Below are 25631 nucleotides of genomic sequence, written 5' to 3'. Positions count from 1 at the left end.
CACTCCGCATCCCTGAGGCCACCTGAGCCTCAAGCGACAGTTAAGGATCCAGATGTGCTCCCAAGCTGCACACCCACTCCTTCAGTGGTAGTGTGACCCCAACAAAAGCAAAACCTCCTAGGGAACTGCTCATTAACAGTGGCTCAGTCTTCTCTGGATAACCCAACGCATCAGTTTCCTGTAGATGTTAAACAGCATAGTGGATAAAATTGAACCCTGAGGAACCCTGCATTGAAGGCTGCACAGGCTCACAGATCATTCCCCAAGCATCATTCTCTGGAAACAACCATCCAAGTAGGACTGGAACCACCAGAAAGCAGTGCCACCTAACTCGGACAGCCACTCCAGAAGGATTCCACAGTATCAAAAGCCACTGAGAGGATGAGAAATAGACATATTATCCCCAACTCTCTTCCAACAGAGATCATCATTCAGGGCAACTGAAGCAGTTTATGTTTCAAACCGGGCCTATACCCCTATTGAAATGGATCTAGAACATCATTTTCCTCCAAGAGCACCTGGATCTGGTCCATGACCACCTGCTCAATAATGTTGTCCAAGAAGGGGAGCTTGGCAACTGACTGATAGTTACTTAAGATTTTCCAAATGCAGGGAGGATTGGTTTTATTGCTGCCTCCTTCAAGCAGGTAGGGGTCACCGCCTCTCACAAGGAGGCATTAATCACCTCCCTGGCCCAGAGTGTGGCCTGCCACAAATGTTGGGCCAGTGACGTTAGGGGCCAGAGCCAGTCACCTTGGCATGGATGTTGAAGTCCTCCAGACCCAGCAGTCTGGGAGTCCTCAACACTGCCTATGAGACTAGCTTTGTCACCTCAGGCACTGAGACTGCTGGTAAACCAGCAGAATGCCTAATCTATCCCAGTTGCTCAATGCCAGGAACACATTACTTTCATTCTTCTCTTGCCATATACCATATACCAAAGCAATTTTTCATTGTGCATGCTTGTGCACCCCTTTTGGTCATCATTTCTCTGCATCTTTGGAGTAAAAATGTGTCAGCATATATCATCTACTTCAAACTCTAAAAGGTGCTTACCGAAGGGCTTACTATCTGCTGATGGCAATGTTTGTGTTTCCTCAAACAGCTGGTGGTCGTGTTTAGCTGTCACAAGCCTAACATGTAAAGAGCAAAGTACTTTTGTAAAGAAGGGAATGCTAAATATAATCAACATTTCCCAAATCTAAAGGCTTAACATGTTACACTCTGCTGTCCTCCACTTGGCTGCAGTAGAAAATAATTAGTGCTTACAAGCTTAAATTGTATGGTGTGTTAGTGCTGTTTTTTGTTGTCATGAAGTTTCTTATAGTGAGCTGTTTTGCAAACTTCAGTTTTCATTTCTTAGCTGAAACTTTTTTGTGCTATTTGGTGGGTATACACTAATGTAGCAGTATGTATACCAATATTATGTGGCAAGAGAGTTTAACCCCTGCAATCTGTATAATTTATGGCCCTATTAGTCATAGGGTAGGGAATTAGCTATGAAGAGCACTGAAGCTCTGACCCTTCACTATTGGAAATACGGTTGTCCTCCCCCAACCCAGCACAAGATAAAGCACCCACATATTTCTGAGCCTGCCTTGGCATCCATCCAGCAAGGCTTCAAACTGTAAAAAAAAAATCAAACTGGAGCTTTCAGAGTGCAGAATTATTCAGCCAATAACAAATTCCAGTACTCCAGTAATGTGAATCCACAGCACTCTGCCTATGCTTGGCTGTTTCGGACATTTTTGCAGAGCTGTTTAGGTATGGGCAGTGTTAGAAACTGTGATATGAAAGCTAGGTGCTAAATGGCATCTTAAACCAAGGTTATAGGCACAACAACAGAATGTCTAGGCACACTTTTTTATAACAAGAATACAAAGCTGAAAATGACTGCAGCTAATATATTATGTTCATTTTTCACATGGTCTAGTCCTTCCCCTGCCCACCCCCGTAATATTCTTAAAAGGGTCTCTTCTTCAGTCTTCATGGAGTAGCTGGAAGTGGGGCGGCAGAAAAAGTTCTTCCTTTCCTTCCACTCTGCGGTTTTAATCTGAAATCTTAGGTGCAGTTCTTTCTCGGTCTCTCAGTGGCTTTCAATACCACTGGGCCAACTGTATTACAGCACTTCCATTCCTACCTGTGAGAATCCAGAGAGTAAAAAAAGAAGAATCCAGAGAACACCATTGTGGAAGTGCTCTTTGGCCTCCTGGTACTTTTAATATAGTATTCCACAGGGCATTATTTTGTGTCCAGTGCTATTTAACGTATGTTCCTACAGAACACTTGACTCAGGAGTTGCTGTGTAAGCCCTGGGCCAGTGCCTGAATGTAGTGGTGGACTGAATGAAGGCCAATAAACTGAATTTGAATCCAGAGAAGACGGAGGTTCTTTAGGTAGATGGTCTTATGCCAGAAGATAGGCCAGTTGCCTGTTTTGGACTGGGTTGTACTTCCTCTGAAGGAGCACATATGTGGCTACTCCAAGATGCATCTTTAAAGACCTGAATGACCTCTGTGACTACTAGTGCCTTTTGTCTAGTATGCTGGCTACAGACATATCTAGATCGGGGTAGTCTGAGCACTGTAGTCTACGCATGGTACTCTCAAGACTGCTGCAATACAAGGTTGCCCCATGAGTCTGAACCAGAAGTTCCAGCTAAACGGTTGATGAGGGCATACGGCCAACAAACCTTTGCTAAAACATCTGCACCATATACAACTGGGCCAGGCTCAAGGTTCTCATATTAATATTCAAAGCCCTGAACAAATTAGGTCCATGATATCTTAAGGACCTCCTGAGCCCTTATATGATATCCCAGCTGAGTCACCGTATCACACAGAGGAGCACTGTTGATTGCTTCAGAAGCCCAAATGGCTTCAACTAGAAGTAGGACACTTAGTGTTGCTGGCTCCATGCTGATTCTTCAGGCATAACTTTTTCAAGAAGAACCAGCCATTTTTACCATTGTTTGTATTGTTTTATGGTGCATGTTTTATTGTGCTTGCATATTCTGTTGTATAGTGCCTTGATACCTTATTTGAGATGTGGTGATCTATAATATTTGTTTATAAGTAAAGCTAACTTTTCAGAACAGTATGCAATTCTATTTTATAGTGCAATCATATGCATGTCTATTCAGAAGCAAGTCCCATTGAGTTCAATGGGACTTACTCCCAGGTGTATAAGATTGCAGCCTTGGTGTAGCATTTCTCAGTTTTATTCCATCTGTTGTTCCTTTTGCTGTATGCTGTCATATTTCCAGACAGCAATATGAATAAAAGATAAATCCTGGTTTACCAAAAGCAACTTTTTATTAAGTTGCTCATTAAAAACTGCTATTGCTCTTTTTTTATTTTGACTAATAGTCACATCTATACATATGTTGACATATGATTTCTTCCCCTCTTTAAAGTGAGCCTTAAAAAAAAAAAAACAGCTGCCCCCTCATTTCTTCCAAGGATGCAGTATCACTTTCCACCCCTTGTTCTCCCCATTTGAATTTGGAAAAGAACTTGCTAAACAACTGGAAATTATAGTGTAGTCTTGACACATTTAGCAAAACTGTTCATTATCTGCTAGTGATTACTTGGTAATGTTGGTTCCAATAATAGATTAACCTTTGAGCAATTGCAGATGTTTTGTTACCCATTTCCAAAAGCGTGAGAGGAGGCTATAAGGCAAAAGGCAGTTTTTTCTATCACAAATTTAAAGAATAGTGACTTTCATTGTTAGGCTTCAGAAAAATTTCCTTCCCACCAGTTTAAGTGTTATTCCTATATTACCATACAAATGTACAGTGGTAGGATTGTTAAGTGTCCATTTAAAGACTTGGAGACAAAACTGTCAAGATGCCTCTTTTAGTTTATGTCTTAAAGTTTATTTTTTCCTTTTTCTATAGGTTCAGTCAAAGAAAGAAGAACCTTTGACACCGTCTCTGAGCCAAACCATTCCAACGTTTTATTTTCCTCAAGGATGTCCGAAAGAAAAAGTGAACATAGATAGTGTTATTACTAAGATAGAGAAAACTTTTGCTCAGTTTCCAAATGAGAGAGCAACATTAGAAGATATGGGTAAAGTTGCAAAGGTGAGCCCAACTGGTTTCTCTTTTTCTTGCCCAGAAGGATATGAAGTCATGAAGAACATCAAATATACTGAAGTGTGTGCAGTGCAATCCTAGGTGTGTCCATAGGGCTGTATCCTTAGTATATTATTTGGAAAGGAGAAAATAATTTTTAAGTGGGACCTACCTCTGCCCATAATGGTGGAGTAACTGCCACTTACCAGGAGGGGGAGGGATGAGGCAGCAGGATGGTTGGCACTGTGTGGGTTCATTGGTGGAGGTGGTACTCCTCACCAGCCGCTCATCTGCTATACTGATATAGGCTCTCACCTCAAGGAAGTGGCTTGCATGCCACTAGCAGCATATGAGAATATGGCCTGAATTACAAAGACTTGCAAAATATACGGTAGCAGTTTCTTTCTTGCATGGTGCATTTTAATGTATTTTTAATCTTTATTGGAAGCCGCCCAGAGTGGCTGGGGAAGCAAATAATAATAATAAATAATAATAATAATAATAATAATAATAATAATAATAATAATAATAATAATTTATTATTATTATTATTCACCAGGTTGAACTGTAAATGGCTGAGCACAGTTAGGCTTTGTGTCATCAGTGTAGTCATAGAATTGACCTAAACATATTGTGCCTTAAGGATCTCTCCAGCGAGTTAAGGTTCGCTGACAGTCTGTAAAAGTTATTTATGCAATAGAGAGGCTGACAATAACAGATTTTCCTATGGAAAGAGTTGTACAGTGGTACCTCTGGTTACAAACTTAATTTGTTCCAGAGGTCCGTTCTTAAGCTGAAAGCGTTCTTATCATGAGGTGCACTTTCGCTAATGGGGCCTCCGGCATGCGATTTCCATTTGCATCCTGGGGCAGAGTTCACAACCAGGAGCAGCTACTTCCGGGTTAGCGGAACTCGTAACCTGAAGCGTTCGTAACCAGAGGTACCACCGTATTTAAAGAGAAGTAAAGGAAAAAGTGATAGGATTCAGTCCAGCAAGACCTTGCATGCTGCAAGTGGCGTTTTTGCCAGAAACATCCCTTTAATGAGCCTAAGGTTTCGACTTAAATTTGAAATAAGTATAAATAAGGTTGTATGGCATCTAGGGCAGTATAGCATTTCACTCAATAAGTTAAACAATGTACTTTGATGCTTACAATAGTGCAATAAAAATGAAAGTTACTTTCCTTTTTCCAAAATGTTGGCATTCTAGTAGGCCTGACAGTTCTAAAAGAATAATCCTCAAATTTGCTTCTGATTAACTCTAGGCTTGTGAATGTCCTCTATATTGGAAAGGTCCACTATTTTTTTGTGCTGGAGGAGAACGAACAGGATTTGTATCGGTTCATAAATTTGTTGCAATGTGGCGAAAGTAAGTATGATTTATTTAGCAAGGCCATTTCATCATGCTTTAAATAGTTTAACTGAATAACTTTCCTAGAAAAAACCCAGCATTAGAATAAGGAACATGGCAAGAGTTTTAAAATATTTATTGTCCTCTTCCCCCATCCCAAAAATGTATATTTGGATTTGGTGTAAAACAACCATGCCATTTCAAAGTGAAGTTTTTAAAAAAGAGAAGGAAAAATAAGATGCTTGGAAAAGTTCATAAATAAAGGCATTGCTGGGTTTGAACAGTAACTCTTTTAAGCCTGCTAGATTCCTAACATTTGATGGGTGCATATATGGCAATTTAAGAAATTTAGGGTTATTATTATTAATAGTTATTTCAGGCATTGCAATAGAATGACATATATAAAACAGTTGTGCATGTAAAAACAATTGCCCAGTGTTTTTTTCCTTTAAAAAATGTTTAGGGGTACTCTCGTTTTGACTCAAGAAAATCACCATTTTATAGTTCAGATCGGGGAAAATAAATACAGTAAATGGACAAAAGTACAAAGATTCACAAAATGTTTAGGGGTATGCATACCACTATGTCCTTCCAGAAATAAAGCACTACAGTATATATATCAGATTGAAACAACAGTGCATATATAAAATCTATCCAGATCCAGGGCAGGGACTATCTAGAAAAATATTTTAAAAGGCTTGTGGAAAGAGAAATGTATTTAGCAGCCACCAAAAAGCCAATAGAGGATGCCCTTCTCTGATATGCAAAGGATAAGGACCACCACAGGAAAGGCTCGATTTTAACATTGTGTGGAATAGACCTCCTGATAGGATGCTATCTGCAAGAGGTCCTTGTGCAGAATGCAGTGATTGGTTGGGTATGTAGGAGATGATTGGAGCATGTGTGGCTCACCTGGGGCCCTCCAGGTGTTGCAGGACTATCAGTCCTAGCCAGTATTGCCAGTGGTCAGGAATGATGTGTATTGTAGTCCAGCAGTATCCAAGGGATCACAGTTTAGCCACCTCTAGATCAGAGATTTCATTAATTCCTATGCATACATTTTGAGCAGATCTCCTGCTGGGGAAAAGCAGGTTGCATTACAAATAAATCCAGTGCAACAGTTGCACTAGCAGAAGCTTGTTGTGCAGCAGATGATTCTTGCTCAATCTGTTGCACAATAATCTCCAAGGGAATTTGTGTTTCCCCCTACACAACAGCTGATTGTTCTTGTGCAACGTTCTTTGGTAATGTACTTTCGCTTTCCTTTGTGCAACCATGTTCCACCAGCACAAGTATATTGCTAAGTGGCTTTAACTTAGTACAGTCGTACCTTGTTTGTCGAGTGGAATCCGTTCTGGAAGTCCGTTCGGCTTCTGAAAACGTACGACAACCAAGGCGCGGCTTCCAATTAGCTGCAGGAGTTTCCTGCACTCAATCGGAAGCCGTGTTGGATGTTCGGCTTCCAAAGAACGTTTGCAAACACTCACTTCCGGGTTTGTGGTGTTCGGGAGCCAAAACATTTGAGTCACAAGGCGTTCAAGATCCAAGGTATGACTGTACTACATTGCAAACAACTCACAGGGCATTTAACTTAATATACATGTGCACATTAGACTACTTATGCATTTCAGGATTCTACAGACTTGCCACGATGCTGCCTCCAAATTTGTTCATCTTCTCAAGAGCCCTGGATGTAACTATTTGGTACAAGAAGACTTCATTCCATTTTTACAAGTAAATTGCACTTTCTTGCTTGCTATTTTTATGTCATGAACCCTTTAAAAGACTTTAGTTTACTTTCCATTCTTTTTTAAAGAAATAAACACGACTAGCCCTTATTTGCCATCTCAATGACGCACAAGCTGAAAGATCAAAAAGCTCAAGCCATTCCTAGGCAGCCTGATTACTAGAACATGGTGAAAATGAATCAGTGCTAATTTTCTCACCCAAAGTTGATATGAAGGCCATTCTGCCTCCATAGCCTTCTGAAGCTTTGCTATTCCTCTTCTAGCTTGCATTCAGATTACATATGTGCATTTGCCCAGCTCCCTACTCTGAATCCATGCTTGTCTTCCCTCCTCCTCCAAACTGTTTTCCTCCATTACTGCTTTCTCTCTGGAGAAAAACCCTTTTCCCAAATAACTGGAATTTTGCATATTATTTCTAAAATTAGAATTCTGTTTTTTCTTCCTAAAAATGAAACCTACTTTTCAAATAAGTTAAGACATTGTGCTTAAGTACCAACAACATGCTTCTAACCTTTGTGTTTCTTTCTTAGGATGTGGTCAATAGTCATCCCAGTCTAGTCTTCCTAAAAGAAGCATCAGAATTTCATTCTCGGTATATTACAACAGTAAGTGACTTGTATATAAAACTTGTTTTTTCTTGGGGCCAATCTAGAACGATTTGAGCATATAACACCGATCCTGGCACAACTGCACTGGCTGCCAATTAGTTTCTGGGCTCAATTCAAAGGGCTTGTGTTGACCTATAAAGCCTTACATGGCTCAGGACCTCAATACCTTAAGGGCTGCCTCTCCCCATACAAACCAACCCAGATCCTGAGGCTCTTTTCTATGCCCACCTCCCTCCCAGAGAGGTTTGAGGGGTGGTAACAAAAGAATGGGCCATTTCTGTGGTGGCTCCTTGATTGTGGAGTGGCTCACCTTTCACCATCATTACATGTCTTTAGATGCCAGGCAAAAATATTCCTCTTTACCCAGGCCTATGGCTATTAAATAATTGAAATAAGTGAAAGTGTGGGGGAGTAGACTGTTGTTAGAATATGATCATTCCGCCAGCACAAGCATTTCTGCTCGCCAGTCAAAACGATATTCATTCCCCTGCTGTTCTGTGAGTTCTCCTGATCCCTCAGAGCCGACGAGGTGTAGGGGTGTGTGTGTGTGTGTGTGTGTGTGTGTGTGTATAGCAGGGTAAAGCTCCATTAAATTAGTGAAACTATTTGAATTGAGTAACATGAGTTTGCCACCATCACATATAATACTATTATTGCTACCACTTCCATTTATATGCCACACTTTATCAAAAGATCTCAGGGCATTAGAAACACATTACAAAACATGAATGATCAAAACGTAATAAAAATATAGTAATAAGCATACTGACAGACAGCCTAATAGTAAAATAATAATTAGTACAATATTGAATTCCATCAAATGTCCCACTGAAAGTTTTCTCAGCTTTGTTTAGGTAAGTACAAGCCTTTTAAAGCTTATAGAATGTAGAAAGCAGGGATTTGGAGAAGGATAAAGCACAGTGGCTATAGATTAAGCCCGAAAGATCTGTCAAGATTTCAAGCCAGATAAATTGAAGGAGTGTTTATATCATACTTAAGTACTGAGACTATATGAATGAATGCAGTTGGTGCATCAGTCATACTTTATTTTTATGTTTCAGGTAATACAAAGGATATTTTATACAGTAAACAGATCCTGGTCAGGAAGGATCACTTGTAACGAACTCAGAAAAAGCAGTTTTTTACAGGTATGATCTGTGTAGTTTTGTGAATAACAGCATAAGCCTTTATATGTTAACTGTTCAAATAGAGGGCACTGAAATCAATGAGCGCCAGATGGTTTAGAGCAGTGTTTCCCAAAGTGGGCAATACTGCTTCCTTGGAGGGTGCTGGAACTATCCAGGGGGGCACTAGCAGCCTCGGGTGCAATTGTGGGGAGGGGGGCAATGGAAGCATAAAGAACATTTTGAAAAACCATTCATACATGTTTCATCTGTTGTGTAATAACGCTAACTGCCAGGTTGGGCTCTGTTGCAGAACAGCAACAATTCCTCCCTTGGACCCAGCGGTTGAGCTGGAGGTGAGGGGTTTTCCTGGGCTTGGGTGAACCCTTTTTGGCTTCACCCAGGAAGTGGATTGCAGCTTGACTGCCTATTTATATAGATACATAAAATAATGCAAATTTGTCACTGCATATTTCTGTTTGTTCAGTCAAAGAAGGTAGAATTCCAGGGGTGTGCTGAGTATTTTATTTTATTTTTCTGAAAAGGGGATAGCAGGCCAAATAAGTTTGGGAACCACTGGTTTAGAGGGTGAACTGTTTTTTTCCCTGTGGATCTTAATTCTGTTCAGGAATATTTTTATTTGCAGTTAGCCACTAAGGCTTAATGCTTGCAATTTGATAATGTTCCAGTTGAATTTTACGTTGGTTTGTTGAAAGCCTGCTGCAGGAGGTTGTGCCATATTTATTTAAGTAAGACCATATTTTTCATCACAGAACTGTTAAGCACAGTTTAGGCAGTAGTTTAAATCATGATTTACACCATTGCAGATGAACTTCAGGTTTGCATGCTTCCTCGATGCACATGGGAGGAGACAAGTGAAAGTTGTTTTCAGTTTTGACTAAACCTCAGTTCCCTGTTAGATTGAGAACTTTGAGAAGTTGTTGGTATAGAACTCAGTGGGGCCTTTAAGATATTGAATTCTTCCTACAAACTGCTAATACGGAACTTCCTCTCTTTTATCAATAGAATGTGGCATTATTGGAAGAGGAAGTAGATATTAACCAGCTGACAGAATACTTTTCATATGAGCACTTCTATGTAATCTACTGCAAATTTTGGGAGCTGGATACAGACCATGACCTTTATATTGATCCTAAGGATTTAGCTCGGCATAGTGACCATGGTATGACAAATGGAACAATTCAGTTCATTTTGGATAGTGCATGAGAGTACATTTATGAGTCTGCAAAGCTGGAAGATATCCTATGCTCTTCTATGACAGCACAGAAGTTGCCAGCCAGGTGGGGCACAGCCACTACACTAGCTTCCCTGCAGATAGGTGGCTGTTGCTTATTTGGAGGGGAGAGGCCGATGCAGTGCAAACACACCAGCAGAGCCATTCTGTTGTTTCTGACAGTGCATTTGCACGAGGCTGACTTCCCCACTGTGTCTCCTTTTTGGTAAGCAACAGCGACCCACTTGCTGTGAAGCCAGCATAGTGACTCTGCCCCCACCTTACAAACTGCTTCTGTGAAAGTATCCATATTTGTAGCAAACCAATCCTTAATCTTTGATCATAGTTCATTCCATTAAATTTTCAAATACATAAAATAATAGTCTGTAGACCTGGATGTTACATGTGTAAAAACTCTGTGTATTTTAGCATATCTGAGGAACATTTCTGTAGACTGGGAGCCAGCTTCTCCTGCACACACAGTACTCAGAATCAATGTGTGCTTTCTTATGCCACTTCTGTGTGATGCTTGCTATATGACTCTTCTTAGTGTTTACCGTATCTATAGTGTTAATAATTTCCTTTTCGGTGCTGTATCGGAGATTTTGCTGAAGTCCACACGGAATGAGAAGTATTTGAAAGATGAACTAAACTGTAGGGTTTCATCTGCTTTAAACCTTTTCTACTAGTAGTTATAAAAAGGCAGTCTGCGGTAGTAAAATACAACTATATTGTAGTAGCTTGGCTGGTACCAGTGCAGAACATTTGTGTTAGTTTAATGATGGTGCAATCTTCTGAGGATGCGTGCATGAATGTCCTGAGGACAATTACCAATACACAGTCAAGAGCTATGATCAAAGAGGTTTGGGGCTACATACCTTTTACACTGTCATATGTCATTTTATCTGTACTGCTAAGCCTCCAGATTGGCTAACAGAACTAACACTTCCGTTGTGCCGATTATCCCTTCTAGACTCACAATTAACTTGAAATTAAAATTTAACTGGATTTATGTTTCTTCGTGGGGTCACAAAGAGTCGGAGACGACTAAACGACTAAACAACAACAATGTTTCTTTTATAAGAAGTTTTAATCAGACACACCTAAGAAGGGGCTAGAATTTTGAACAGAACCATGTCTGTTCAGTGGGCCAGTTCATATGCTTAGCATTCTTTACCTGGCATGAGAATCCCTTTACATCACGAGCAGTGTTCTTGCCATGCATATACCAGTATATGTAGTATGTGATACACATGTAGGCCTGAGGGATGCAGTTTCCTCTCCCCCAAGAGAGACACACACTCCCATGGGCAAACTGGGCATACTGACATCACACTTCCTTTACCCAAAGAGGATCTCTGCTGGGTGGGTATTGATTGTTAGGCCAGAGTCCTTAGATGTTGATTCCTTGGTGAACTAAGGCTTCATTTGCTGGAGTGGGGAGGAAATTGTTCAGTGAGGCCAGAGTATGAATGTGTTCCAGAAGAAATGTAAGATGTTTTTCAAAAATCCAGGTTGGCAATTGTCCAGGTAGAAGCAGGCACATGTGTTCAGTTGCAGGCATTTAAATAACATTTGTAAATATAAGACACCCAGGCCCTCTATTTTAACTAATTTTAATATTGGCTTTTTATAATGTCGTATCCTGTCCTGCGACCTTATAGTGAAGAACACGTAAGAAATCTAATGAATAATAAATAAGGCAAGGAATGAAGTATTTCTAATAAAGTGTTTATGCACAAGCTCTGAAACATTTAAAATGTATGATTTAACTTTAACATATTGACTGTAACCATTTTGCTCTTTCACAGCTATATCTAATCGGATGATAGAGAGGATTTTCTCAGGAGCCGTAACAAGGTGTCTCTTTTTTACTTATTAAATTTAAATTTAACCATCATGCTTCAAGATTAATTGGCAAAGTACATGGACAGCTGAATTCTGATAAATATGAAACATATTTCCAAGATTCAATATTTCCCTTAATATTGATTATTCTAAATGCTTCATTTTAAAAAAGATTGACAAACTGTAGGCTAATTTATAAATTCTTTTCCATATATTAAAAGTACAATTTGACTATAAAGAAAACAATCAACAACTGCATTTTTATGACTGACAGCGACAGTTATGTTTTAGAGTACTAATACACATATGAAAACGGTTTTTAATACCTTCTCTTCTCCCTTTGCTTTAATCACCTGAATCTCAAAGAGGCAAGAAAGCACAGAAAGAAGGAAAAATAAGTTATGCAGATTTTGTATGGTTTTTAATATCGGAAGAGGATAAAAAGACTGCAACCAGGTAAGAATAAATAGCTGTTAGGAGTATAATTGCAGGCCTTTTACACAAGATCATGGGGTCAGGTGACTTGTGCTGCTACCAAAGTTTGATGATTAAATTTCATTTTATAGATCTTTCTTACGTTCAGTACTAATGAATTAAGACGTTTGTGTGTTAAGGAGAGACTGGGTGCCAGCTGTCAGGGGTGCAATTATTTCATACTACATTGAGCCAGAGGGTTAGGGTAAGAAATGTTGTTGGCATTTGTCTGTCTCAAGAAACAATGGAGTGTGCCTCAGGGGGTGAAGTCAAACCATTGCATTAGCAGCACCAAAGTGACTTCCCTAGGGCGCAAGCCTCAGCAGTGCGTTTGGCAGCAGCTTGGCTGCAGGAGTTGCCAGAAAGAGGCACACAAGGCGCCATCCAACTGTCTCAGGAACTCCAATCCGGATTTGTGTAGGGTTTATTCCTTAGCCATTTCTTCTTCCGAAGATATCCCACAAGGCAGCAGAGGTTTAAGACCAGTTTTTTCCATCTCCCAGATGTTCTACCTTCCCAGCTTGACGAGCCCCATCTGCCCCTCACTTCCCTCTGCAGCATATGCAGAAATACCTTCTTGACCATTCGAACCACGGTTTTTCTCATCCACTCAATTCCCTTCGTATGCAGGGGAAGTCCCTAACTCACCAGACCCACTGGCTACCCTCACCTGGTTTAGCCAGCAACAGAGAATATGATTTCTGACTATGTCCCCCTCCAGTATGCCCCACAAATCTGTTCTGGAAGAGTGTTTCAGGGGCTGGAGTTGCAGGAACAGAGAGAGAATCAGAGAGGGTATTCTGTTAGCAGATACCTCTATACTTGAGCAACTTCACTGAGACGAACCCACTGGATTCCACCCAATGTGTCCCAAATTCTTGGCCCATGACAGTACAACAAAGCAACAAAATGAATGGCATGTATAATACTCCAAGCAATATTCATATACAGTACAAGCAATTGCTGCTGAATACTTTTGGTGGTGTTGGCAGTTTAAAAGTTCAGCATGTGTTCTCAGCATTTCACAAATTCTCAGCCATTTGCAAAAGGTCCTTTGTGTTTTGTATGTTATAACAAAGGATATAAAAATAAATTTGAAATTGGGTGCTAAATTGTTTAATTATTCTTTGCAGCATTGAATACTGGTTTCGCTGCATGGACCTTGATGGGGATGGTGTATTGTCAATGTATGAACTGCAGTACTTTTATGAAGAGCAGTGTCAAAAACTGGACAATATGGCCATTGAACCACTGCCATTTGAAGATTGCCTTTGCCAGATGCTTGATCTTGTGAAACCAGAGTGTGAAGGTGATAGGTTCTTTTCCATCTTAACAGCCTCTCTGCAGCAATCTTTTTGCTAACAAGATAAAATCATGTATGAAGTCTCTTTGGCTAAATGTTCTGGTTTAGTTATCACATTTAGCAGGCAGAATTCCTCTGATAAATTGCATTATGACAGGATTTCAGTCGTAATTTCCAACCTGAAAATTGGCAAAATTATCAGGTTATCAGACTGAGTCAAAAGCTTGCTAAAATAAGAATTGTCACCCCCACCCCCAGAATTCATAATGAGTCTTCATCCTCTTGGGAAGAAGCTCCAAAGGGACTGTTTTGATTTTAATAGTAATAGGAAACATTATTTTTGAGAAGAACTTATTCCACAGATCTTAATTGGGGGATCTCTCATATATTATCCACAGGGGTTATCAGTCCTAGTTCATCAGTAAAAGCAACATTTATAAGCCTTTTCAGTTTTCCAAATAACTCTATCACAGCCTGTAACTTATCAAACGTTTAAAACCTTGTTTCTGATCCTGTTTCCAGGGAAAATAACTCTTCATGACTTAAAGAAGTGCAAGATGGCAAATGTGTTTTTTGACACCTTTTTCAACATTGAGAAATATTTAGACCATGAGCAGAAGGATCAGTTTTCTATGTTGAGGGTAAGAACAATTAGTGTCGCAAGTTGATGTTCATAAGCTTAACAGTCTCCTTGATGATAATTTCATTTAATATTCTTCAGTATTATAAGCATCATTGATCATACCCCTAGGGCGCTGAAAACGAAAACCAAGAACTGTCTGATTGGGAAAAATATGCTGCTGAAGAGTATGATGTCCTAGTAGCAGAGGAAGCAGCTAGTGACCAGTGGAATGATTGGTGAGTACAGTTTTTAAGCCCTGATGTTTTTGTTTTAGAGATGCTGTAAGCCACCCAGAGTGGTTGGGGAAACCCAGCCAGATGGACGGGGTATAAATAATACAAGTATTATTATTATTATTATAATTATTAACTACAGTTACGGAATCTCTTAATATTAGCAAAAGAGATTGGTTTTATTACCACAGCTCAGGCTTAGATAGACCAAAGTGACTAATTCAGGGAAAGATAATTATTTAATGAAGAATTTGCTTCCTGCAACAAAACACAAACCTGTTCTGGGTACCAACCATGGCTTTTCTAGGGGAAGTCCTCATGCAGCCTAGCCCAAGCTTATTTCCAAAGCCACACGAGAGAGCAAGTATTTCAAAGCCATGCCTAAGAATATTGGCTGTGTTCGCATAGAATGCTAAACCATGCTAAACCTCTGCGTATGTTGTTAAAATCCATCTCCCATAATTCCTTTCTCTTGGACATGCTGGCGTGGCCTGATGAGAAGTTGACGCAAACACCTGGAGCACCACGGGTTCCCCATTTCTGATTTAGCGATATGTGGATGAGTGTTCACATCGCACAGCAAAGGGCTGGGCTTATATGCTGCTCTCTCCTCCCATGGAGCCAAGAGCAGTTCTCCTGAGTTTTGTTTTGCTTTCAGAGAAACTCAGTTTAGTGTTGCCTATGAACTGGGGATTATGGTTGACAAGGAACAATCCAGCTTCAAGCTATGACTTACAAAGCTGACTTGTTTAACTGAGGGTTGCTTATTTTTAAACTATGTTCCCCTGTGTGCATAATGCTAACTGAGGATCTCTGAAAGTGAAAATCAAGTTTATAGAAATCTTCCTCTTGGCAGCATGAAAGGAGAGGAGGGGAGCATATGAGATTGATGCTTTGTTTGGGCTCATGGAGGCTTATCCAACACTAAGCCAGAGTTTGTGTGCAAACAGGGCTACAGGCTGGTTATATGTAAAACATTAATTGCCATATATACTTGAGTATAAGCCAACCCGAATATAAGCCGAGGCACCTAATTTTACCACAAAAAACCTGGGAAAATTTATTGACTCGAGTATAAGCCTATGGTGGGAAATGCCAACAGTGGCAAAGGCGGAGGAAGGAGCAGCAGCCTGAAAGGGCTGCTTTCGGGCTGCTCGTTCCTTCTCCTCCTCCTCCTCCTCCTCCGCCGACAACAGCCTCTGCCGCTTGCAAGGGCAGGCACAGGAGCTGCGCTTGGCAGAACAGCGGCAGCAAACAGTAAGTGGGCTTTTTCAGCATAAAAAATGTGCTGAAAAAGTTGGCTTATACACAAGTATATATGGTGAGTAACAACACTGATGAGCAGTTACCATAACTAACCTAAAATGCATTGAGTATGGTACATAGCTATCACCAAAAATGGATCAGCTGGGAGCATAATGCAATAAAGTATAAGGTATGTCCATAAATATGTACTTTCTTCGTTAATTCCTATGTTGCTTTCCTAGTTATGAAGCGGAATTGAACCCTGGAGATCATCAGAAGACCAACGTGCTGAAATATCAGATGGAAAAAAGGCCTTTCTTTGATATGCCTTCCCATTTGGCAGACGTTGACTTAGATGAGTATGACTATGAAGATGATTTTGAATGAATTGTTTGTATAAAAATAAGGACCGTCTGCAGCAGGTCTGCTAAATCTATGTAGGGCTTAGTTTCCAGAAAAAGTAAACTTAGTTCTTTGTGCTGCAAAGTTAATATTTTAATCATTTTGGATGATAGCTATTGTTAGTCACACTCAAAGTAAACATTGTAGACCCATTGAAATGAATGGTCTTATACATGAAGGTCAAAGGGCTTACTCTGAGTATGACTAACATTTAATATCACCCTTAGATACCTTGAAAAAAAGAAAGTTGCTTTTTATGGAATTACTTTTTTGTATTTATTCATTAGATTGTTGCCTGTAAAATAGAGTTAATTTATTTATAGATAGGTTATATTACCTTTATGGAATTACAACGTACCTTCCTCCCTCCTCTAAAAAAAAAAGAGTAGAATTCTTCCTAGTTTTCATTTATAGCGATAATGGTCTCCCAGCAGAAATCTAATAACTTTGCCAGAGTTCAAAGAGAAAAAATGTCACAGCTGTGTGTGAAGGTCAAAGCATCACTGGACATGCTGGTGCACGCAGCAAAATGTGGTCTTGCCCTGAAAACTAACACACACACTGTGCTCCTTTTAGTCCTTCAACTTAAACCCCCACCCATTGCAAGAATGGTTTTTATCGCTCACACTTAACTGCAGTGGATGTTGTATTCTGTGTCAAAGGAACCAATTTTTAAACCTTATGTAAGTTTTACTTGATCTGTGATGTGCACTAACCTTGTTATGGGCATTTAGTGTGTTTCCTCAATGGTTAGCTAATGACACATTCCATGAGTATTCATACCAATGGTGTCAGAGCAGCTGAACAGGTTGATGCTTCCCTTGAGAAGTGATGGCTTTTCTGGACAAGCTAGAAGTTGCTACGCCAGTTTTTTAAAAGCATAAGGTTTGTAGTGCCTTAATTATCTCAACGTTCACACAAGGAACTAAATATTGTGTTCCAGGAAGATTCTTGCTGTTTTTCATGTAAAACAAAAACAGGTGTAAGCTATCTTGTTTGCAGTGCAGATCTGTTTAAAGCATTTAAATATGTTATTTTCAAATAAAGTTTTTTTCATATATGTAAATTCATTGATTTCCCTCAACATCTGTGTAGACTCTTTTAATACTACTGCAGCTTGTAACAGATGTCTGTTTGCACACAATAAGCCAGGGGAACCTGTGGGCAGGAGGCTTTCCTTTTTCACTTGCCCACAGTAAGAAAAGAATGTCTCACTTAGGCAGATTGAAACAATCACTCATTTTATTTTGCAAACATGATAATATAAAAGTATGAAACCAAACAGCTGTTTTACAAGCTCAGTGACAATGAATAGAGCACATTTTCACCCTAGTACCAGTATTAGACTGCCATGGTATACAAGAAAGCATATGAAATACAAATTAGAAATCGTGTTTTTAAGGATTCCCCCTCCCCACCCACATACATAAATAGTTTCTCTTTCTCTATTCCCCAGAAACCCACTACCCTGCTTCTGTGTTAAAAAGTAAACAGTCTTGTCTCAAAAGTGGTCTGCCATGGGCCCAACATAAAATACTGCTCTGCTACTATATGGTAGGTTTTCCCATTGTTGCCCTGACTACAAATACATCTGCCGTCACATTTTGGACAGAGAAACTTCAGCAAAACGAAGATGAAAATCAAGTGTTTGCAGAAAAAAAGTGTAGTCACAACAGCATATCAAACCATGTAGTAACACTGGCTGAAGAAATTATTGTAATTTTGGCCATTACCTTTCTCATGATTCAGTTATATTATAACCATACCATGTCATGCTTTCAGCTAACCAGGTGTGGCCCCCATTGCAATGCCTGTACTTTTCTTCATTCACTTGAAAAAGCAGAGTGTCTTTGCTTCTTACGTCTCCTAAATAATACACAAATCAAGGTTATTACACAGAGCTCTGTACAGACCCTGTGGCCAACTTGAATTGCAGTTATATTGCTATTTGAATAATGTTTTCTAATTAAAAATGCATTTTCAATCACCAGTTCCTCATCGGAGCAGAAATGAAGAATGGATAACAGTGATGCTGGGCAGATTGGGTTTTGAATTTAGGAGTTACCAGTTATGTGTGTGTCTTTAACAGGCATTAACAGTAGGCAGATATTACCGCAACAGATTAAAAAGTGTATAGTACTGAGTGTTTTCCCAATATTTGAGACGCTAAGTGAAAAGGCTAGCCTTTGCGAGCAATAGCCTTATTCTTCCCCACTCCACCAGTGTGTACTACCAACAAGATATCTGAAACCTCAATATAAAGCCATCCTTACCTGGTCAGCACCAACAACATCAATATCAGCCTCTTCAGCCAGAACCTCTACTGTATTTTCTACCCTGACACCATCTGGAATACTGAAACAAGAAGCCAGATAGATTAGCTGCTGTCCTGGGAAACTAGTTTTTGTAATCTAGAGGCCAAAAAGACTTCTTTTCTAATAGGAATCATGGAGAAACTCATTTTTGAAATTAAGAACTGGTGGCTAACAATACACTTCGGGAAGGGCCCTGCCATTTCCAGTTAAAGAACAGCGTACCAGAGCTCTGCCCAAGACTCTTGACAGCTGCTGCCAATTGGAGTAGACAATATTGGGCTAAACAGACCCTACAAAACAGCTTCATATATGCTTCAGTAAAGGTTGAGTTGAAATGATTCAGTTCTTAAGTGCTGCAGAAACTACAACCAAGTGAGAGATTCCAAGTTACAAAGATAACCCCAAGCCTATTCCTTACCTATATTTTCTCTTCAGTCTTTCAGGACCTGATGGATATTCTTGGTGACAACTGTCATGAGATTTTAGCCTCTTCCTGCTATTCTGCGCCAAGGAAGGGAGGTCAGATGGGCAATGGGCATGTGAAGGTGTGTTTGCCATCTCAGTATGACTGGTTTTGGCGCAGGATCCTGGAAACAAATTATATCCATCATCCATCTACATGTCAGTCAGTGCAAACAACTGGACACGCCAGAATGCCTTAACACCGACAAGCATATTCCTAGAACCACTACCCAGGAAGTCTGTGCACAGGGGAGCTGCCAGTTTCTCCTTTCTGACTGTTGTTCCTTGCACCACATCAAAGGCCACAACGAAGCTTCAGGAGAGGGTTTATGTGGGGAGCCATGGTAGGGGAGAAAGAATATAAGAGTTCAAAGCTGAATGGGTTGCTTCCAGGGGCCAGGATATAAAATGTTTTCTCAGTGGATACAGAAGCTTTTGTATTTCCAATCTTCATGAAAGAATGTCTGCGCTTATGTAGCCAAAACAGAGGCGGCGGCAGCTTTGAGGAAACCCTGAGTTTTGCAAAAGTATATTTTAAAAAATGCAGCAAACAAAACCAAGGAAGCATGCCCAGTGGGTACAAAATGCTGGCTTACTCAGGGGCAACAAAGAACGGAGTTGCTGGGAAACGTCTAAGGATAGTTCTCTACCCTTTTTATATCTTATCTCACTGTCTGGATTGATACTGATCAGCCTTGTCAGCAACAGAGCTTTCCCTTCCCTGCATGCTACAAAAAGTGGCTTGATGGGGCAGTTTCAGAGAACCCCTGGAAAAGCAAAGGGGTGAAGGGAGTATTGTTCCATCTGGCAAGCTAGGATAATGGAGAAACTGAAAGGGCTAAATAAATGATTTTGTGATTACTGAATATACATGGTTAAATTGCATTATATAGATTGATTGATTGATTGATTGATTGATTGATTGATTGATTGCTTTGTTCCATACAACTGCTACAAGACACCAGATGAGAGAATTACGGTATATTGTTTACCTACAGATACATATTGTACATATACCTACAGATATACATATTACCTACAGATACATATTATTATTATAACTTTTAAAAATAAAATAGTCACATTATACCTTCAGAGAGGTTTTTTTTACATGGTGTCCTATCGGATGGCCATTCACTTATGCTGCTGATGATAGAACTCTCATCTTCATCACTGGCCAGCAAAGAGGTTCTGTACCACTCCAGCGAGTACACAAATTCTTCTTTACAAAGTGCTGGTTCAGAGGTATATCTCAACAAGTAACAATATCTGGATGTGAACATGAGGGAGAAATACAAACGACCGAAAGATCAGGAGCTCTAATCTGACAAGGAGATGGTTCTCTATAGTAATTAACAAAGCTTTCCTCTATTTCTCAACCAAGGCAGCCCATCGATCAGCTAAGACAAGACAACACTAATTCGGAAGCAATTCCGCACAGAAAGGACATTTAAAGTACGGCATGTTTAAAGTGGACTTCAAAGGTGCTTGCTTAGTGTAGCAGGAGTATACTATTGCAGCAGTTTCCTAATTGCTTTTCATATTCCAGTGGCTCTCCTGTAGACAAGGGATAGATAACAACACTGCTTGCTCATAACACGCACCACCAGTGTGTATGCATGTATGCAGCTTCACATAACTCTTCCTACTCCTGCATCACTCTTAGGAGTGGTTTGGCCAGCAAGGGTTAGCCTATAAGCACACAGAATTAAGTTGTATGTCAAGTATATTGTGGCCCTTTATAGATCGTTGGACACACAACTCCTATCAACCCCAGCAAGCATAGCAAACGTTCCTAGAATGATGAGAGCTGTAGACCAGGGTAGGCAACCTAAGGCGCATGGGCCACAAGCAGCCCACGGGGGTCGTTTAACCGGCCCACGAGCCGCCCCTGAACTGAGCCGCCCGCTCGGTGAGTCCCTGTGCGCTGCACTAAACCAGTGCAGCACGGGCACTTGCTTCCGCAGTGCCAGAAATTGCGTCTGCGCAAAGACGGCAGAAATCGCGGGCACTCGCATGCGCCTGCAATCTGGGGGCGCCATGGCAGTGAACCGGCCCAGGCAAGGTAAACCTTGCCGACCCCTGCTGTAGACTAACAATATCCGGAGAGCCACAGCTTGTCCATTTCTGTGCTATGTGAGCTATACTAGCAGCAAAAATAAGCCTGAGTCCAAACAGCTCAGCCCACCTTTTCAAATTGGCAGCAGAAGACCAAGGAGGAGGGCATTAACAGAAATCCATAGCAGAATTGTATACAGAGATGTTGCCATTTACCGTATTTTTCGCCCCATAGGAATGCACCGCCCTATAGGACGCACCTAGTTTTTTTTTTGGGGGGGGGAATAAAGAAAAAAAATTATTTCCCCTCCAGGCACGGGGCTGGCGCGGGGGAAGCCCGAGCCGACCCCAGCCCCCAGAACAGCCTGCTATCCGCAAGCCTAGGGAGCCGCGCCGGTCTCCCCAGGCTTGTGGACAGCTGTGCGAAGCCCGAGGCTTCGGAATGCAGGCAGCTCTGCGCAACCCTCCGGAGCCCGGTGCGGCTTGGCGCTGGGCTCCGGAGGGTCGCGCAGGGCTGCGCGGACCCCGGGAGGGCAGGCAGCTCTGCGCGACCTTCCGGAGGCTGGCGCGGCTGTATTCGCCCCATAGGACGCACACACATTTCCCCTTCATTTTGGGAGGAGAAAAAGTGCGTCCTCTAGGGCGAAAAATACGGTATTCGCTCTGAGCACAAATGCACAAGTAGTTTGTAAGCAGGAGCCATGCTAACACCTATATGTAACGCCTCCTATACCTAAGAGTTTATTTAAGTTCAATACCACAGAGACTCCTGTGCTGTCCAGAAGCATTTGAACACCAAAGGTAAAACTTACACAAGTCTTTTGTCAGGCTTTAGAAGCTTATTGGAGAATTCACTGAGGATGAGCAGGAAGTTCAGATTGGGAGGCAGGCTCTTCCCTTCCAGGGCACCAATTCCTTGAAAGGCAAACTCAATACCGTCCCTTTAAGCAACAGTAAGAAAGAGAAGAAAGCAAGAGAGAGAGAGAGAGGTTTATAACGTGGATGCCACACAATGGAAGACCAAGGGACAACATGGATTTGGCACCTACTTGTGTATCATGGCTACTGACTCTCGACTTTTCACCTGGTCCCAGCCAAATGTCAAAGCAAAGCGCCGTGCGAGCTCTTTAATGTTGTTGAAGGAGGAATCTATGCTGTTAATGCTATTGCTGTTGTCCTGGCTTCTGGCATGCTTCTGAAACAGCTGTGAACCACATGAATTGATATAAAATTTTCCAGGCAATTAAAAGGGGGAAAGCCCCAAGAACACATACCTGCCATACATCTGACAAATTCCTTGCTCAGGACGCAGTTAAGCACCACTAATCTGATTATATATTTTTAGAATCCCACCAAGCTGAGCAAGAATCCAAAGGCTACAGGTGGGAATCCGGGCGGGTGGTGGGCAGATCAGAATTCATAGGGGACACAATTAAGACACCTAAACTCTGCCACTTCTCCAGTACAAAATGGTGTGAGAGCATGAGAACAAACAAATAAACCATGCCTTCTGAGAGATGCCATTTAATTAAACAACATGAATTATCCATTTGCATGTAACATGCAATTAACCCCTTTCAGAATTCTTCTGAATATGGGGAAACTATTTTTTTAACACTTCCCATTACTTTTTCTGAGGAATATTTTTGTGGATCAGATTAAGCACATAATTTGAGCTAAGTGTACATACTTTGCTCACAGTTTCTGAATACACTTTATATTGAAGCCTGCCTTGCATAAATGGAGGAGAACAAGCCCGAAGTGCTCATTAATACAAGAGAGAACGTGATTTCCCCCAAACCAACTGGCTAGGTGGGTTATTCGCATGCCTTGAGGTTTGGACTTTCCAAGGTCAATGAAACTCCCAAACTGGGCTGGTTGCCTATGTGATATGTAAACACAGGCTCCTGACCTATGTGAGCAGAGCGCAGCTCACTAAACGCTGCTGAGCCTCCCCACCTCTCATATTTCAGCAGATGGGTCATGGCACTTCCTAAGCTCTTGACGACATTGTTTGAAATCCACTGGGCTCATATGTCAGCCATCTGAAGGGGGACATTCTGAAGCTTGGAGGGTAGCATATAAGCTTGCAGAGCAGATAAGACAGTTCTGAGCAAGCTAGCCTAGGCTAGCAAAATTCTGCATTCTTTATATGACACCAAGATAAAATGTATCAGTGCATCTGGGGCCTTGCTCATATGGAAATGGTGAACCTGTATTGGGGCTACACCACTTCCAACTACAAAAAGCCAAGGTTCATAATACCCAGGGCCAGCCAAGTTATTCTGGTACCTCCCACAGAAAATCCCACAAGCACCTCTCCTTTCTGCCATTAAAAATAAAATCATAATAAATGAACCAACTAACAATTTCCTGCCCTTTCATGAACTGCCCAAAACAGCAGTCTGAGGCATCTACCACAGCCTGCCTAACGATAGGTCTGGCCCTGGATAAAGCCAGCATATTAGGATGGCAAGTAGGCCATTCCCTTTCTCCCTAAAATCTATTCTATGTGGAGGTAAACAATTTGGAGGAGCGTTTCTCATTCATTTTGAACACCAGCTGTCCTCGCCTCATTTGCAGGTAACAGCCCAGACATGGATTTGCTACATGAGTGAGAACTAGGCCTAAGACAGGTAGGGCAGTGAAGAAAAGAGCGCCCTGAGAACTGCTGCCAGTCAGAGTAGATAATATTGAACTAGGTGAACCAATTCTAACTTGTTATAACAGTTTCACTGTGCAGGCCCAGCAGCAGAGCCAGTTTGGCACCTCCTGCTAGTGTGCCCACATAGCACCAGAAACTGCAGCTAGTGCAAAACGCATTGAATTGCCTTTTAAGAGGAGTCGATATTTGGAGCCACATCACACCATTCTTAAAGGACTACCCTGGCAACCAACACAGTTCTGGTCTGTGTTCAGAATTTTACAGATGACACATAAAGGCCTGAATGACTAAATACCTGAAGGAGCATGTTCCCCCCTCCCCCAATATAGTCCTAACCAAGAGTTGAGGCTAGATGGAGAAGGGCCTCCTTAGAATTCTGTCAATGGGATATATACAGGAATCGCCTTACCTGCTGCAAGCAGAGGATCAGTGTTTTTGCACTTTGAATTTTGTCATTCTGCCTCGTCCGGCTCAAGGTTTCTTTAATTATGTCGCCAAAGTCATTATAAGTCTGTTAAATGGCAAAGAGGGGAAAACTCTCAATCACAACCGGGAATAGCATTATTTTTTAAAAGGCTATTAAAAAACAAAACAAAAAAGTTATTATTATAACTTTTCCCCAGCCACTCGCGGCTTCCAGCAGAATACTAAAATACAATGAAACAAGTTAACTTATTTATAGCTTTGTATAAGGAATGATGGTATTTAAGCTCCATGGTACACTGCAAGCGTTTTCTCACGATTTTATTCATGCAGTACACTCCTGATTTAACACATTTAATTGGAAGTGAGTTTCACTCCCAAACAGGATCATAGCTCATATCTATATAAAAACACGAGAGCAGAGAAAAGAAAAATCACAGGCCTAATCTGCTTGTTTTTGGAAAACCTAAAAAAATATTCCAGTCAATGCTACTGGTGAAGTTATCAAGTAAGAACTGAGAAGGAAGGTATTGAATCTTCCCCTCCGGGTGTACAAAACGTCTAGGTTCTAGCTCTAGAATATTCTGAAGACATTCTGCGCTTCTTTCCTGTGTGTGTGATTACGCAGAGACCATACCTGATCAGTTTGGCAGAGGTGTTTCATGTGATGACCTAATTTGGACACAAAGCTAACCCAGTTCCGTGTTATGTGTATGCGCCTGCTCCCACTCCCTCCTCTAGTGACAAGGAGGGAGGAAATCGGAGGCATCCACTTCTGTTTTAAACAAACCACAATCTCTTGCTTCATCGAAACCAGGAACTGCAGCTTAGTTTTAACCGAGGTTTATCTGAACAAACCAGGACCAGACCATGATTTGAAGTAGGCTTTTTTCAGGCAAGCTACGGTGAACCACCTGCAATTTGTCCCTTGTAAGAAACAACAAACTGCAGCTGGTTTAAAACTGAAGTGAATGCTTCCAATCTCCTACTCAAGGCCACAGCAGTGTAGAGGGAAGTGCGTGGACCTGAGGCTGGTGCGCATAACACCAAGCTACGGTTTTGTATTATGTTTAGCCCTTCTCACTATATTGCAGCTAACCAGATTTGTTCCCAGTCTATGTTCAAACAGAACCACAGCCAGGCACAGTTGCCTGGAAAGTGTACCCGCCAGATATGTGTGTTGGCATCTTTGCACTTTCGACTGTATTTTGAGTTTTCAACTCAAAACATTTTAGGTGCATGTACCTTTTAAAAAACAAAAAAAACTGTAGGTGTGAAAAAGCCAACAGTCTAAAGACACCTTGCAAAAGTTCTTTCCTTGTAAGATTCCCTCAAAGCAGTGAGAGTATTAGCAATGCACATAAACACTTCTCCAGCCTGCCATAACTCTCCCCCCACCCACTGTCACAGTGGAAATATGGGTGATGCTAAGGAAGAG

At 41.1% G+C, this 25631-nt stretch overlaps 2 protein-coding genes and 1 long non-coding RNA gene across 16 annotated transcripts in view; 1 reads left to right on the top strand and 2 right to left on the bottom strand.

Moving 5' to 3' along the window:
* Positions 1-17336, top strand: part of PPP2R3B (protein phosphatase 2 regulatory subunit B''beta) — a 35724-nt gene extending 18388 nt beyond the window's left edge. For all 5 annotated transcript variants that reach the window (XM_083501980.1, XM_083501979.1, XM_083501977.1 and 2 more), the window contains 12 exons: positions 3902-4087; positions 5344-5447; positions 7061-7163; positions 7708-7782; positions 8847-8933; positions 9936-10092; positions 11955-12003; positions 12358-12447; positions 13599-13774; positions 14291-14409; positions 14520-14626; positions 16111-17336. In XM_083501980.1, coding sequence (XP_083358106.1) covers positions 3902-4087; positions 5344-5447; positions 7061-7163; positions 7708-7782; positions 8847-8933; positions 9936-10092; positions 11955-12003; positions 12358-12447; positions 13599-13774; positions 14291-14409; positions 14520-14626; positions 16111-16255 — 1398 coding nt within the window. In that variant the 3' untranslated portion in view covers positions 16256-17336. The remainder of the gene's footprint in view (positions 1-3901; positions 4088-5343; positions 5448-7060; positions 7164-7707; positions 7783-8846; positions 8934-9935; positions 10093-11954; positions 12004-12357; positions 12448-13598; positions 13775-14290; positions 14410-14519; positions 14627-16110) is intronic.
* Positions 5550-7743, bottom strand: LOC310706433. The gene is made up of 2 exons (XR_014525877.1): positions 7689-7743; positions 5550-6506 (listed from the first exon to the last, which is right to left on the bottom strand). It is a non-coding gene; the product is annotated as an uncharacterized lncRNA (long non-coding RNA).
* A 158-nt stretch (positions 17337-17494) lies between the features above and the next one.
* Positions 17495-25631, bottom strand: part of LOC310706278 (cohesin subunit SA-2-like) — a 70222-nt gene continuing 62085 nt past the window's right edge. For 8 of the 10 annotated variants that reach the window (XM_083501813.1, XM_083501814.1, XM_083501819.1 and 5 more), the window contains 7 exons: positions 24180-24281; positions 22155-22309; positions 21918-22046; positions 20138-20316; positions 19004-19172; positions 18544-18625; positions 17495-18136 (listed from right to left, as the gene is read on the bottom strand). In XM_083501813.1, coding sequence (XP_083357939.1) covers positions 18128-18136; positions 18544-18625; positions 19004-19172; positions 20138-20316; positions 21918-22046; positions 22155-22309; positions 24180-24281 — 825 coding nt within the window. In that variant the 3' untranslated portion in view covers positions 17495-18127. Of the gene's footprint in view, positions 18137-18161; positions 18626-19003; positions 19173-20137; positions 20317-21917; positions 22047-22154; positions 22310-24179; positions 24282-25631 lie in introns of those variants that run through there. The other 2 variants (XM_083501810.1, XM_083501812.1) reach the window with 1 other exon arrangement.

The sequence above is a fragment of the Podarcis liolepis genome, assembly GCF_965112155.1.
Source record: "Podarcis liolepis genome assembly, chromosome: 4".
Lineage (NCBI taxonomy): Eukaryota > Metazoa > Chordata > Lepidosauria > Squamata > Lacertidae > Podarcis > Podarcis liolepis.
Note: the sequence above shows the minus strand (reverse complement) of the source record. Positions and strands in the feature narration are given on the sequence as shown.